The 14,406-nt window shown below is 37.9% G+C and overlaps 1 protein-coding gene across 1 annotated transcript in view; it reads right to left on the bottom strand.

The window, feature by feature from the left end:
- gabbr2 (gamma-aminobutyric acid (GABA) B receptor, 2) overlaps positions 1-14,406 on the bottom strand; it is a gene marked incomplete at both ends in the record, with an annotated part of 193,450 nt that overhangs the window by 77,854 nt on the left and 101,190 nt on the right. Inside the window, 4 exons of the mRNA XM_079259213.1 lie at positions 3,110-3,352; positions 4,015-4,203; positions 4,434-4,499; positions 9,633-9,734. Coding sequence (XP_079115339.1) covers positions 3,110-3,352; positions 4,015-4,203; positions 4,434-4,499; positions 9,633-9,734 — 600 coding nt within the window. The remainder of the gene's footprint in view (positions 1-3,109; positions 3,353-4,014; positions 4,204-4,433; positions 4,500-9,632; positions 9,735-14,406) is intronic.

The raw sequence follows: 14,406 nt of genomic DNA, 5'->3' as shown, positions 1-14,406 counted from the left end.
ATGTAGCCCATTTTGAATTTAATGCATATCGCTGTGTGGTTCTAGCGGCTACTTGTGTTGTATAACTTGGAAGTCTGCGGCACTGACAGGAGCAGGATCGATACTACGGAGCTCTCAATGATCACTCTCCTGCAGCTGCAACTACCTCAACTACTGATTCAGCACCACCACTCTGATGGGCGCAAAAAGCATGTGGTTTACTCCCATAAGACATGTATTATATGCAAGACATAACTGCATAAAATCATCACATCATTACAAGAAATGTCTAAAGTCACATGACAAAGCACATGCACAAACGTGATATTTAACTTGCGGGTAAAATGACAGAGTTTGTCATCACAGTAAAACACATACATGAATTAATTTAGTTGGCAACCTATTCCAGGAAAATGCAACTCACAAGTAAAACCAGACGAGTTGAGTAATAGCTGCTTTTGAAATCTGAATGTGAAAATAGCACAGAAGATGTTTGCAGTGTTGCTGGGAGGGAAAATAGCTTCCCTCCGTCTTTGTCATGTGTGGGCGAAAGTTTCTGTGGGCTAAGTGTTCGCTACATACAGGAAATGCTTTTGATCATGTTTCATGTAATCTCTTAAAAGAGCAGCAAGAAAAAATAAAAAGGCCAAAGATAGAAAAACCTTTTGGTAGAAAAATGCATCTAGTTATTTGTAGTACGACTATATTGTATTGTTTATCATGTGCCAATTCTTCCACTATCTATATTTTATATTTTATCTGCTGATAATTACTATTGAAAAATTGTGAAATAGATTTAGCTCCTTACAAAATGATCTGCATGTTATATAGCTCCTTTTCAGATATTCTGCAACTATCTTGTCACTTTAAACTACAACTGTATAATTGCATCAAAATATTCTTTGCCATTCAGTAGCCATAAATATGGACTACGCTAATTAAAATCTAAAGGTAAATTGACTCACGTTGGCATTTCTGTGTTATTTACGTGACTGCATTGTGAAATACTTTAACTTTTCATACGTAACAAATATAATAATACATTTAATGCCATGACTGTATAAGATATAATGTACAAATACCACAGCTCAGTTAATCTTTTGTTTGACTTTCTGTTGCCTTTAGAGTCCTCTCCAAAATAGTTCCTTTTTTAAAAAATACTATTCAATATTGATACAAAGGTATTTAAACATGTTGAACTAATGAGCTCTTTGAATTTCATTAAAACAGAACTCAAGCAAATGAATCAATCAGTATGCAAAATCCGTCCTCCAGGGTGATAAGGCAGCCTTTTTCAAGCAGCGATTACATCCTATAAGCTAAAAAAAAAAAAAAAGACACCCTTTATAAGCTACTGCTGTTCCTCTTTGGTTAATTTGCACGGAGCAAGTAGTTGCAGCGCACTGCCACATCAGTGTGTGCTTATACAGCAAGTGAACCATGAGTCAACAGCATTGTTGGTAACAGCAATGCGTGCTGACTCACCTCTGCATGTACATGCAAATTGAGGTGTGTTGCTACCTTCTTGGCCAGCTTCGAAGTGTTTCAGGGGTTTAACAACTTGACCACCACTCTGCCTCTGTACTTGAACACAAGATGCCTGTGTGCCACACGACTGCATCAGTCTGGCCTCAAAGCTGACTGAAAAAGGTTGATGAAGGATGATAGATGAGGAATACCAGCATGAAAATGATCCAAAATACTAAAATGTAAAACCTAAACATGCAAACCGATGCCTCACTTGTGTCTTTCATGCAGAGCAGATTCCCATCTTTATTTAAAAAAAAAAAAAAAAAAAAAGAAAAAAAAGCTGGTTATGCAAATTAGTGAAAAATGAAAATATTTAAATTTCTACAACTGAGGTGTTAAGTTACGGATGGGAAACATTTAGGTCTTATATAACAAATTTCTACTGCTGCACAGAGATGTTATCACTTCTGCTGATTAGTGTTTATAATAATTATATTAATTTGCCAAAAAAAAAACAAAAAACAACAACAATATGCTACATTGGTCTAATGGCGTAACTGGATTTTTTTCTTTTCATTTTGATTCCACAAAAAATAACCAACAACAAAAGTAATTGGGAAGAGATGTGGCTGTTCCTGCTTTCGCTGCTAGACTGGGGGGCGGGGGGGGGGGGGGGGGGGGGGGGCAATGTCAGGTTGCTCCTGTTCTGCAACCCAGAATAAGTTTGTGCTGAGATAAGTGACTGTAGAAGGATGAGGAATGATGACAGAGGATGTGATGCTGCAACAGACCCAAACCCCAGGGACATCAGTCACAAAGGGCCTCACAATAATGCAAGTCTGTAGCTTTTATTGATTTTCTTAAGGTTTTTTGCACTACCTGTCTTAGCTGCCTTGATCTGTTTATGTGTATATACTATAGTTATTACACTGCTTCTCTGCATGTAATAATCACTGCTTCTCCCTTCTTCCATTCCCCACCAGTTTGGAGCATTTCTTCTTTTCTTTTGCGGCCTGTGTTGAATATGAATGAAAATGGCTAAATAGAATTAATGTCCTTCTGTGGTGTAAAGCTGTGCATGCCCTGGGCTGTTCAGGCTGAAAGCAGCGTGGCATCCCTTTATTAACGGAGTGCCCTTTACAGGGAAAAGAGAGAAATCCTCTAACAGCTCAATAGGAAGTGATATTGAGTACACACACACTCACGTGCACCAACATAGAGTACACAAACAGCTTTTAGCATTGCCACTGGGATCACTCTTAAATGCAGTGGAGTTAGTTTGTAGACCTTAATGGCTTCTCTTTGGGCTACATGGATGACCAAGTAACATCTGCAAACAAGATTCCAGTTTATAAAGCAGTGATTTATGAGTTTGTGAGCTGTAATGACATTAATTCCTGCAAGGAAACATAATTTCCAGATTGTTTACATTAAAAGTTGTACATATTTATGGCAAAAAGCCACTTCTTCATAAGGAGCCAGACTCCACTTCAGTTCTGTCTGCTATTTTGAATGTATAAAAGTGTGTATCTTCTGTCTTTATAATGCTTTTCTTTTTGAATAAGACATCAGGTGGCCGAAAGAAAAGTTGCAAAAGACGCAACAGAAACCTGATCACAACATCCTTTTAAGTATGTGTTCTTTAAAACAGCCAACTTACCGTAACGCCATAGAAGTTAGTCTCATTCATGACATCCAGCACAATTTTTCCCACTTCATGGTCATCCACGGTGAAATTGTGGTAGTGGTTTTGCCTTTGTTTTATCCGCAGCAGCTCCATGACTCGGGTCAAGGTTTTAGCAATTACCCAGATCCCATCATAGGCAAAACCATGAAACTTGCTTGCCTCCACGCCCTTCTGCTGAAGCTCTCGGCTGTACTCCCTCTCATATTCCTTGGGGGTCTGAAAGGCAAAAGAGAAGATTAAGCTAAGGGAAATGTCCATCTTCTTACTTTAAACAATGCTGCTCTCTTTAGAAAGACATCAGTGCACCATTTCAAAGAAATTATAATTGGCCCAAGGCAAAAGACTTATTTTTCTCTCATTTTAGGATTAGTGCATATAATGATGTCGAGGAGGAAATAGTCCATGACTGATTAAAGTTGAAATTTCTTATTTTAACACATGCATTTGCCTTGGGAAAAAAACTTGTCAGATCTCTATGCTCTCACATATAATCGAATCAAACCAAAATTTTATTTATAAAACACTTTTCATAGAAAAAGTAGCACAAAGTGCTTCACTTTTTTCCCTCCTTTATGTACCACTATGTATTTACACTTGTCAGAGTAGAAGAAAGAAAAAATCCATTTCTGCTTCACTGTAAAACATTTATAAGATTACATTTTAATTCTGTAAATGAGATACACTCAAGGTTTCTTTAGACACTTTGGTATCAAACATGTCTAACATGCAGAATGTTGAACCAACAAAGTCTGCACAAGAAAGTAAAAGGAGAATATAACCCATGACATTTTACCTCAAGATCTTCTTTAAGCTCCAGACTATCTCACTTTCAAATACTTGTACAAACTTATGTAAGTTTAATAGTTGGTGTAACTCACTCTGCCAGAGATTCCTTTGATTTGTCGAGCACTCAGCGGCTCAAAGTCTACACTGATGTACCCTTCCATGGCCGTAAGAAGCTTCTTGGTGGTGCAGTTTGTCGTGTTTGCCTGTTCCCACCAATTCCCCTGGTACCAGCCTGGGATTATCCACTGGTATTTACTGCCGAACATGTTCAAGTTATATGCCTGGAAGAATCAGAAAAACTGAGGTTGAAGAAATGTGACCACAGACTGATGAGCAAATGTTTATATTTTCTACTGATATGGTACCAAAAATTGGAATAATGACAAGCTTAAGATGACGTTGTCAACTGACATAGGTATAAATGATATAAAGTGCATTAATGGGACACTGACAACATTAGTACATGAGTGTTTGCAGATTCAAGGGAACTGATTGTAGATTAAAAACTTACACAGCAGAAGACTTTGGAAGCTAGGTTCTCATCAAACTGGCCAATAATAATCCTCACATCATTGTCCTGAAAAAAAAAAAACAAAGAAACAAAGATTAATTAGGTTTTTTTTTCTGTAAAATCTTAAACTAAAAAAAAAGGACAAATACGGCTTACAATGGTGTAAACATGAAGTATCACAGTTCAAGGATTTTCAACTCTCATTTTCAATGTGAGTTTTTACACTAGAGACCAAATTTTGTTTCTTGATCAGTGACTGCAGTGAAATAGAAATAAATATATAGTACATTAACGTAATGAAAAAGTACAACTTAAAAAAGCAACATTGTGCAATCAGGAATGTTTTCATTGGCTGTATATACAGTGTGTTAATATATACTGAAGTGTATTTCTGAAGTGTTGCTTCTGTCACTCACATCCAACATTCAATTCTTTAACAATTATCACAATGTATTCACTGAAAATAGAATTGAATCTGCTTTTGAATGAGTTTTCATCACATAATAGTGTGTTTTTAAAGGGAGATCATGTTCCTTCTGCTGGGTTTTTACTTTTTTCCTCACTATAAATGGGAAAGCAGTGGAGGAGAGGATGAAGCAATATCAAATCGCAAAGTCCATTAATAACAAAGACACTGTCAGCAGGCAGAATTGCTCACCAACCAGGCTGGAGCACAAATTTGCTCCGGGATTCAGAGCACAACATGGCCTGGTGATTGACTCGGTAAATAATTCAGATTGCCTGGATAGAATTTCAGCATGTTTCATGGTATGAAAAAAAAAGATCAGGCATGGGCATTTAGCAAGGCATTATGTACAGCACAAATTGGAGTGCAGGCTGTGTGCACACACCAACGTGTGCACACATACACACACATGTACATAGACATATACAAACTGTTGATGAAAAGCACCTGAAATACACACACACACACACACACACACACACACACACACACACACAAAACAACACAAAATTGCTCAAAATTGAGGAAAATAATAGTGACACAGGTTTGATGATTAGTCCATCTGGATGTGATGTAGCAGCTGACAGAAGCCTGCTGTAGAGCCTTATTAGCCCTGACAGTGCAGACAGACAGGAATAGAATTCAACTCTGTTTTCACTGAGAAATATAAATCTAAAGACTGAGATATATCCATTATGTTATTGAACCATACACTGCATAGAAAACCTACCAGATCAAATTTTAATGTCGCTGGAGAAAAAAACAACTAAATACTAAACGTGTTTCTCATCAATTACTCTCCTAAGTCAAAACATAAACCCACATTAAAACCGTTACAATTCATTTCTGGTCCTGAGAAAAAAAAGTGTACCAATTAAATCAAAGCTTTCTTAAAAGGCTTAATAAAGAAATAAAAGTACTTTTGTACCAACAACAGTAACAAAAAAAAAAAAAAAAAAAAAAAACAAACAAAAAAAAAATGGAATAACATCTGTAATTTTAGCAAACCTTTGGAATCCTGCGGTTACTCTAGATAGTAAGAAACAATTTCAAAAACAGTTCAGAAAGTCATCCCTCAGGCAGTACCCTCCATATGCCAGGCATCTTCAGATCAGAGGGGCAACTAATCACCGTCATCTTAATTCCAACACCTCTCTGGTGGTTACTCATCAGAGCAAAACAACCTGCTAGGACACTGAAGAGGTTTATATATATATATATATATATATATATATATATATATATATGAATAGCCTCATAGTTCCTCAGCTCTTTACGACGTGTAGTGTGTAGATGTGCAAGAAGGCAACTCAAAAAATTTGGGACATTTTAATCCTGTTAATTTGTATGTAGAGAATGTGTGTGTGTGTGTGTGTGTGTGTGTGTGTGTGTGTGTGTGTGTGTGTGTGTGTGTGTGTACGCATGTGTGTGAAAAAATGAGACAAAGAGAGAGAGAGAGAGTGACATGCCAGGGGCTACTCAATAATACTGCTCTTCCCTGAAGGAAAGGCACTTAACCCAAATGACTCCAGCTATGGCCAAGGGCCACAGTCTCAGTATAAATTCTAGCCTGCCTGGCAACCACATGAAAAGACTGTGTAGTTGTAGGCAAGGGCATGAACGAGTGTGTTGTGTTGCTGCATTCCACATAGACTGGGGCACTGCAGAGCCCCAAATTACCCTCATTGCTCAAGCTTTTATGTAACTGTAACAATTACTGTTCTCAAAGAAGGTGGTGTTAGGGACATTTTTGACTGCTTTATTAATGACATGGTTCTTGGTAACTTTATAGTGGTGATTAATATGTGATAGTAAGTTGAGGAGTATTGTACCTCATAAGCCAAATCAGGCACTTTAAAGGCTTATTAAAACTTCCCACAGATATAAACACGGTAATAATGATGACCTTTTAAGCGCTTGAGGGAGTTGTGATCTGGGGCTTTGTGATGTGTTGCTTCTGCAAACTATACAACCCTCATGTGTCAGTAATTATTACTATGTGGCATGAAGGCAGAATCAAATACTTCCTCTTGCAGGACAGATTTATGTGTCTGAAACTCCTATTATTATGAGGGAGCACACGGCTATGGCCGAAGATTCTGTGTCTTTGTCTGTTGCTTTTGTTGTGAAAGTCTCGGAGGTAACATTAGCAAGCACCAAAATAATTAAATAAAAACAAAAATACAGCAGTGAATGAGGTTACAATGTTGTTTGGTCCTTTAATCTGAACGTGAAAAGGTCTGTTCAGTGCCTGCAGTGTGAAACTTTTTCTGCAGCTCTAAGCTGTTTGGGGATTTGGATGAGCAAAGGTACCTTTTCAGTTTCAGCAGTATCAATAAAAGACTTTTAGTGTAATGGGAAAAATAATAATGATATTATGAGTGCAAACCATTTGTCTTGAGCGGATTTTCTTTGTCTTAAAATCTTCTCTGTAGGCTACAACTCAGAAATAGTTCCAACATACTGCAGGGTTTTATTACACTATGAGTTAATATGGGCATCCAGCTGCTATTGGGCTGAATAAAAAGGTTAAAACAGGTATTTACTACTTAAAGCATTGACACGGGAAAAGAGATGGGTCATTATATGCAGTTGTTTTTCAAAATGCTTAGCAAGTTTCCCTGCAAACTATATATTTGGCGTTATGTTTACTGTGCAAAGTTAGACGCTAGTGAGACAAGCATGATGTGTAACGAGAAAAAAAACGTTCCTTTTGTGTCAGACTTGAGGGGCAACAGTTCTGAATGTGCAATGAATAATTAAGTTATAATAAATAATAAAGTGATTTAGTCTTAATTTAGATTTCAGGACATTTTCTCTCATGTGGCCCTCCACTGTAGACAAGCTGCCCAAATTGGCCCTCAGTCACAAAAAATGAAAAGCTCTGGTCTACAAAACGTCTGCCAGCATCGATATTTCAGGTTTAAACTGACGAAGATAACCTCAGTTGTTGCTAAACTTAGAAGGTAAGTAACTGTCTATGTGTGTCTTTGTTTGAAATGAAAGTCTGCTTTCAGTTTTAAAGTTTTTTTTTAATGAGCCTTTGCAGCGAATCTGACACAGAGAACAAGGGAGAAAATGAAAAAAGGCTAAAAGTGACAGAGGAATGTGGAGAGCTGCTACAGTACAACACCCTGCGCCAGCATTGCTTGTCTGCATTTGGAATATTCAGCCAGAATATCACAGAAGAGTGCTGTATTTGTGACACAGTGACAACATGGCCCTCTCATTCACACAACTCTGGCATGTCCAAACATAAAGAAAATGTAAAGTCTACACAGATACCTCGATACTTGGCGTACTGCAAAAGGCAAACATTTGTAGAATGTGTAGTGAGAACTCAGAACCCACTTAGCATTAAAACATCTTGAAAGGTTTCAAGGCAACACTGTGATTTGCATATTTAGAGCTGATCCGGGACGAGTAGCGTCAGCTTACGATGTCAGTACTCATACACTTTTAGAAAGACAGCTTATTTCCTCGTTCCTTCTACGTCTCACTGTTTGCTCATCTTGCTTCCGTGTTTCTTTTTAACATGCTCCATCTTACGTATGTCAAGTCTCCCACCAACATCTCAGGAAGAAAAAGTAACTCTCTCCCACTCACTCCCAACCCCCTCCCCCCACCTCCACTCTTCTATTTCTGCCATTTCCTGATCTTTTTTTAATATACAAATACATTGCCTGCTACCTTTTTTGGCTCGTCGGCTACATGATAGTTTGAATTATGATTTTAGTCTGTATTTACAGTTATGCTTGTATAGAGTCAATTAAAGTAAAAAAGAAAGAAAACTACTAAATCTTTGACTCTGTGTTTGTATTATATCTTTATCTCTGAGATAAAATTTTGCTTTTTTGCCATGAATCTATGTTGGTTGTGAGCTGCAAATTTAGCTAAATTTGGAGAAAAAAGGTTTCAGATTTTCATGAAAGGAATAATTCTCCAACAGGACAGTGTGTTTTGGGCTCGTGTTGTAGTCCAGTAGTGTAGGCAACATTTCACGTTCGAGGGAAGAGTGGGTTGAGGTAAATGCCAGCAAATTCAGTAAACAAACATAACAGTAAGTATACTAAGAAGGAGGTGGCTTCTAAAACGGAATACGAAGCTTTAATACACATCAAACAGTGGACTACCTCTGAAGGTGCCAGCTGAAAGTTAAGCAATATCCCTCACAAAGCGTAACGGGAAATCAGCACATGTACGGCAGTCGAAGAATCTCATCAAATTTAAAGGTTTTTGCAGGATCAAGTGTCAGAAATCTCCAAACAAGAAATGAAAGGCACAAATAAAAAAAAATAAAAAACAACTTTTAAACAGAAGGAGAGTCAAGTTTTCTCTTCTGTTTTCTTTTCTTTTCTTTTCTGTGTCATGCTAAAACTTTTAAAGTAATAATAAAGTAGTAATAATGTGAAGTAACGTCCTTAAAATATTTAAAGAAATGTGTCATTTATATCACAATGCTTATTAAAATTAATCTTATACATGTAGATCATTAACTTTTTTCTTTTTTTTTTTTTTTAACATCCATCAGTGTTTTTAAACAAAAGGTAATTGAAGTGTCCAGATATGCACATATCTGAGTAGATGATGACTGTCATGCAGCACTTGCACTTTTCTAAAGATTTACTTTGGATTGTGAAGATAGTTAGTTCATTTTATTAAAGGAACACAGGAGTCCACAGAAAACAGAAAAAAGACAGAGAAGAGAATCCCATGTAGGCTGCTTGACTTACCTTGAGCTTTTTCACATTAACACAGGGATCATTGGAGAAACTTTCTGTATCCGCAATCTCAATGTCTGCCTTCTCCAGCTCATTTGTTAGATCATTCCTCACCTGAGAGAGCAGGAGAAAGGGTGATAGAGAATTAGAGCAAGAGGAAGAGAAAGAGAGAGAGAGAAAATATATATTAAGTGTGGAAGATCACTTACAATATAACATTGTAATGAAAGATCCCTGCTCATCCCTTTTTATTCTATCCAAACCAACCTACTTCCATTTCTTTGCAGAATGTGGCAGAAGTGACTTATGGTGACAAACACTATTACCTGAGAAAGATTGCAAAATATAGATGGATGGAGCCACCATTGTGGGAACCAGCTTGAGTTTTTCCAGTCAAATGTGAGGTACAATGGATGGATCTAAAGCCATTTTAAAATATGAGAACTAGAAAACATCTAAACACACACACACACACACACAGTGGGAGTTCTCCATTTGATGTGGTCTCATAGCTAAAAATGTTGCCGTGTTATCTGAGCAGAACAATGGGAAGAATCTGCAGAGACATGATGAAAGACTATGTGTCCATGTTCATGGGACAGCGTACAGTATAGAGCACAGCAGTTTTTATCTGTATGCATATTTTCTTACAGTAAATAGCGCAGGTGATTACCTGCTCTATACCCGCATGCCTCACTTACTCATTCTCTGGCTTTCATACTATACAATATAACTAACAATAAAATTCCTGTAGAAAGTCTCGAGCAAAAAGTAGACCCTTGCATCATCGCTTGCATGATGGGTCTGCGCCAACATTTACAGTCAGTAGAAAAAGTTGCATTTTTTAATTGAAACATGAAAAAAAAATTTAGGCAGACTTATCAGGTAATACACCATGTTTAGCTTAGAGAATATGGAAATCAGTCCACATTTTCCCAGCAATAAGTTGTCTTTGGCTGTGTGCTTTGGCCAGGTAAAGTGAAATAATTTTTGTTAATGATAATAAACAGAAATAATTTGAGTCCTTTTGTAGTTTGGGTCAAAGATTTTGGAATCGGTTAAAACTGATTTAGAGGTTACTGCTTTGTTGGGAGAAACACAGTCATCTAGGTCACCAAAACACTAAAGGTCACAACAATAGATCTAAAACACAATGTTTTCACAAAAGTGAGAACACAGGCATGATTTTACTACGTTAAAATGAACTGCAACATACCAGATTGACTAAATACATTTGTGCAGTTTATAAAATACAAAAAATCATTTTCACAATTCCATATTTAAACTTTTTTTTTTTTTTTTTTTATCTTTGAGCTCTTCAAAATTGACAACAATTGCATTGCGCTATTCTGCACATGAAAGAAAAAAATGTTCATGTTTCATCAGCATATGCATCTGTTTTTCCCAGAATAAGAAGGAAGAATACACACTCGAGAAAAATGCTAGTAGCTTATCTTGGCTGGTTGATGTATCTGCAGCAGCTGTATGTCTGCTTTGATGTATTGATTCAGTGGAATGATGAGTAATGTGATCAGAGGATGAGGAGAATGGAGCAGGTGCCCTACTGGGATGGCAAGCCCGAGGTGGTTTATCATCACAAACACACTGAACTGCGATTCGTCCCTCACACCCACCTCCTTCGTGCACAGTATGATATTTTGAGTTGTCATAGCAGGAAAACCACAGGTGTAACTAATAACATTAACACTGGCTCAGCCACTGTGAGGATAGCTGATAAGCGATCGTTTCCAACATCTCATTCCTGACACAGTCATTCCTATGCAGCTGTTCCTAATATAATCAGTTACACATAAGAAGATGTGAAAATGTTTGCCACGAGAGGGTCTGTTTCATGCTGGGCCTCACTCATGACATCTCTTCCTCTCTTTCTGAACATATTTTTCTCATTTCCTCTGGCCATGCCCTGAGGCTGCCACCAGTCCCTCCAACCCCCCCGCCTACCCCTTCCCAGAAAAAAAGAAAAAGAAAAAAAGTCGCACTGAGACATCATGCTGAGACATCAGAGGGTGTGTATTCTCAAATGTTCATGCCAAGCACAGTTGGCAATAACAACAGAGCACAGAGCAGCTTACAGATGAAGGTCCCATGCCTTTGCCCTGTGTTTGCATGCTTTGCTTTACATGCTAATTCATGCGGTTCAACAGTATACTGGCTGACACCACGGAACTGAAAAGAACACACACATTACAATTCATGAACAAACTTTTATGTCTGGCAAAGACATTCGTCTCCTAAAAATCTAGTGGCTGTTTGAGGCTCAGTAGTTTCCTGAGCATGAACGACTGTTTGCTTAGCCTGAATTCTAAATTATAACCATTCTTCCAGCATATATTTCCAGTAGTCTTTCAAAGACACATAAAAGGTAAGCAGAACATTTGCAGATGGTGAAACTGGCTTTTTGATGACTAAAGTTAATCTTATCAAACAAAAGGAAACTCCCACTGTTTAAAAATAAATTGGCAGATTTTCATCAGAATGGTGTAAGGAAATATATCTCACTTATTACAACGTAGTTACTACCCTACTAGTGATACTTGCGTAAAGACGAGTCACAACAAACATTTTGTGTTGTCAGATCAGGTTGTCACCACCTGAAAATCAATCTTAAGTCCAAGCAGCCTCAATTTTATTTCATTAATGTCTCCAGATGTCTGCTATCATCATCACCTGCTCCTTTAGTACCCAGGAGAGAAATCTACATCCCCCTGAACAACATTCACATTTGTGCAAACATTTCCTCCAATGTATTGCTCGCTGAGCTGAAACAACAGGGTGGTTGGAGTGGATCGATACGACCTGGTTTTGCTCTTGAGCAACAGCTGGTTTGGTGGTCTACACAAAGTAAAATGCCCTGTTGTGTTGTTTGGAGTGTTGATCTAAAGTGCCTGACTTCTGCAGGGCTAAAAGAGAAGCAAGGTTTGGCAAGAGAGGAGATGGTTAGAGCAGCATTTGTTAAGGTGAGTTAGAGTAACACATAGGCAGATGAGGTGTTAGAAAACTATTTGTATGTAGTGGAAATGTGTTGTGGAGCCAAGCTCCATCACAAACACACCCAACAATGCAGAAGCTAAAGCCAAAAAAGGAATTTAAAAAAAAAAGCACATTACCTCCAGGAATAAAACCCTTTTCAAAAGAGGATTTTCATTTTTTCTGCTTGTGTGTTTCCGTCACAGAGCTGAAAAAGGACAAACACATCTGTGTTCTGCTGGACGGTGTGGGTTAAACAGCGCGAGAGACGAAGGGGACAGATGAATTGAAACCTGGTAGGAGGGGAACAAGTGAGCAGCTTTCCTGCATAACAAAAAAAAACCATCCGCCATTGTTTGGGGCAGCCTGGGAATCCCCGGCATTAAATATAAATAATCCTACTGTCCTGCTGCACAAATACAAAGCAGCAAAACAGTCACGCACCTGTTCGTGGAAAGCATATTGATGAAAGTCCTTATATTTACAACCAGTTGTGTATTTTGGAATTTTTTTCTTAATTCTATAAGATCTATAAAATAAAGAGGTATCACTGCACACCTACGCTGCATGTGCATGTTGTCCTCCACTGTTTTAAAAGCCATGTCTTCATTTAAAACTTGAGCAAATAGGGATTTGAGATGATTTAGTTTTCAGTAATTTCTATATTTAGCTTATCATATCCTCTGCATGCCAAGTTGTGCACTCTTAAAACTGCCCAGTCACTGGATGAGGTCCATGAGCTTCATCATGCGATCATCCTCTCCAGTTTGTCACCAGAAGGATTTCAGGTTTCCACATCATCACCTTCCTTCCAGAAAGTCGTTTCCTAAAATATAGCTGCCATCATTCCATTTTATCTTCCTTCTAGTCTTCGGTATTTTATTTTACACAATGTGTTCCTGCCATTTGATCCTTGTTATGCATCTGAAGCACCTCATTTAAAAGAGTTAAATCTTTTCCCCACTAGCACTAGTCAGCTTCCACGTCCCACATCCATACAGTAATACAGTCTCAATGACTGCCATGGATATTGCTGTTTGTTTATGAAATATGCCCTGTCAGATGAATAGGACTTGTGGATTAATTTTAATACTTAATACTGATAATGTAACAGCTCAGATGATGGAATGCCAAATAGATCAGAGACCTCAGGATAGGAAAAGTAACATTTTAATAATAACTAAGGTCGGCATTTCTTTAAAAAGGATCAATCCACACAGCAGCTCCATGGGAGGTTAGAGAACAGAGGTAAGACTCTTAAAATGACTTGAGAATGGTGCAAAAGAAATTAATGTATCAGTGGTGATGTTGAGATCTTTGAGGATCTCTTTGAAAGTTGCTGACAACTAGAGAAAATCTGGAATACAAACGTTAAAGTTATCTGGACCTTCATAAAGCCAGATAGGAACTCCTACAGGTGCAGCATTCCTCTCCATCCCATCCTGAGAACACAAACTTCATCCAAAATCCAAATCAAGTAGAACAATCCAGGATTAAAAATTAAAGTCTGGATACCAGAAGATGCTCCTTTGGCCATTTAATTTTGTGATGTTTCGGGCACATGTCTTTCACTTTTTCGGAACAATACAAAAACCAATAAAGCTCCAAAAAGGAAGGCATGGAATTACCAGGCGGGTACCAGGAAAGTACATCAATCCAGGGGTAAGCAAGAGGTCAGCAACTTGAAACTTTGACTGTTGAGCTGAGGAGAATCTAGCAATGAGAAGTGAAAAGACTGGTGCTTAAATAAGGAGTAGCACCAGTGAGGTCCATTGGTAATCACTGCTTCAAGGGATGA

The sequence above is a fragment of the Telmatherina bonti genome (assembly GCF_933228915.1).
Source record: "Telmatherina bonti genome assembly, chromosome: 19".
NCBI classification, from domain to species: Eukaryota; Metazoa; Chordata; class Actinopteri; order Atheriniformes; family Telmatherinidae; genus Telmatherina; species Telmatherina bonti.
This window is presented reverse-complemented; position numbering and strand designations above follow the sequence as displayed.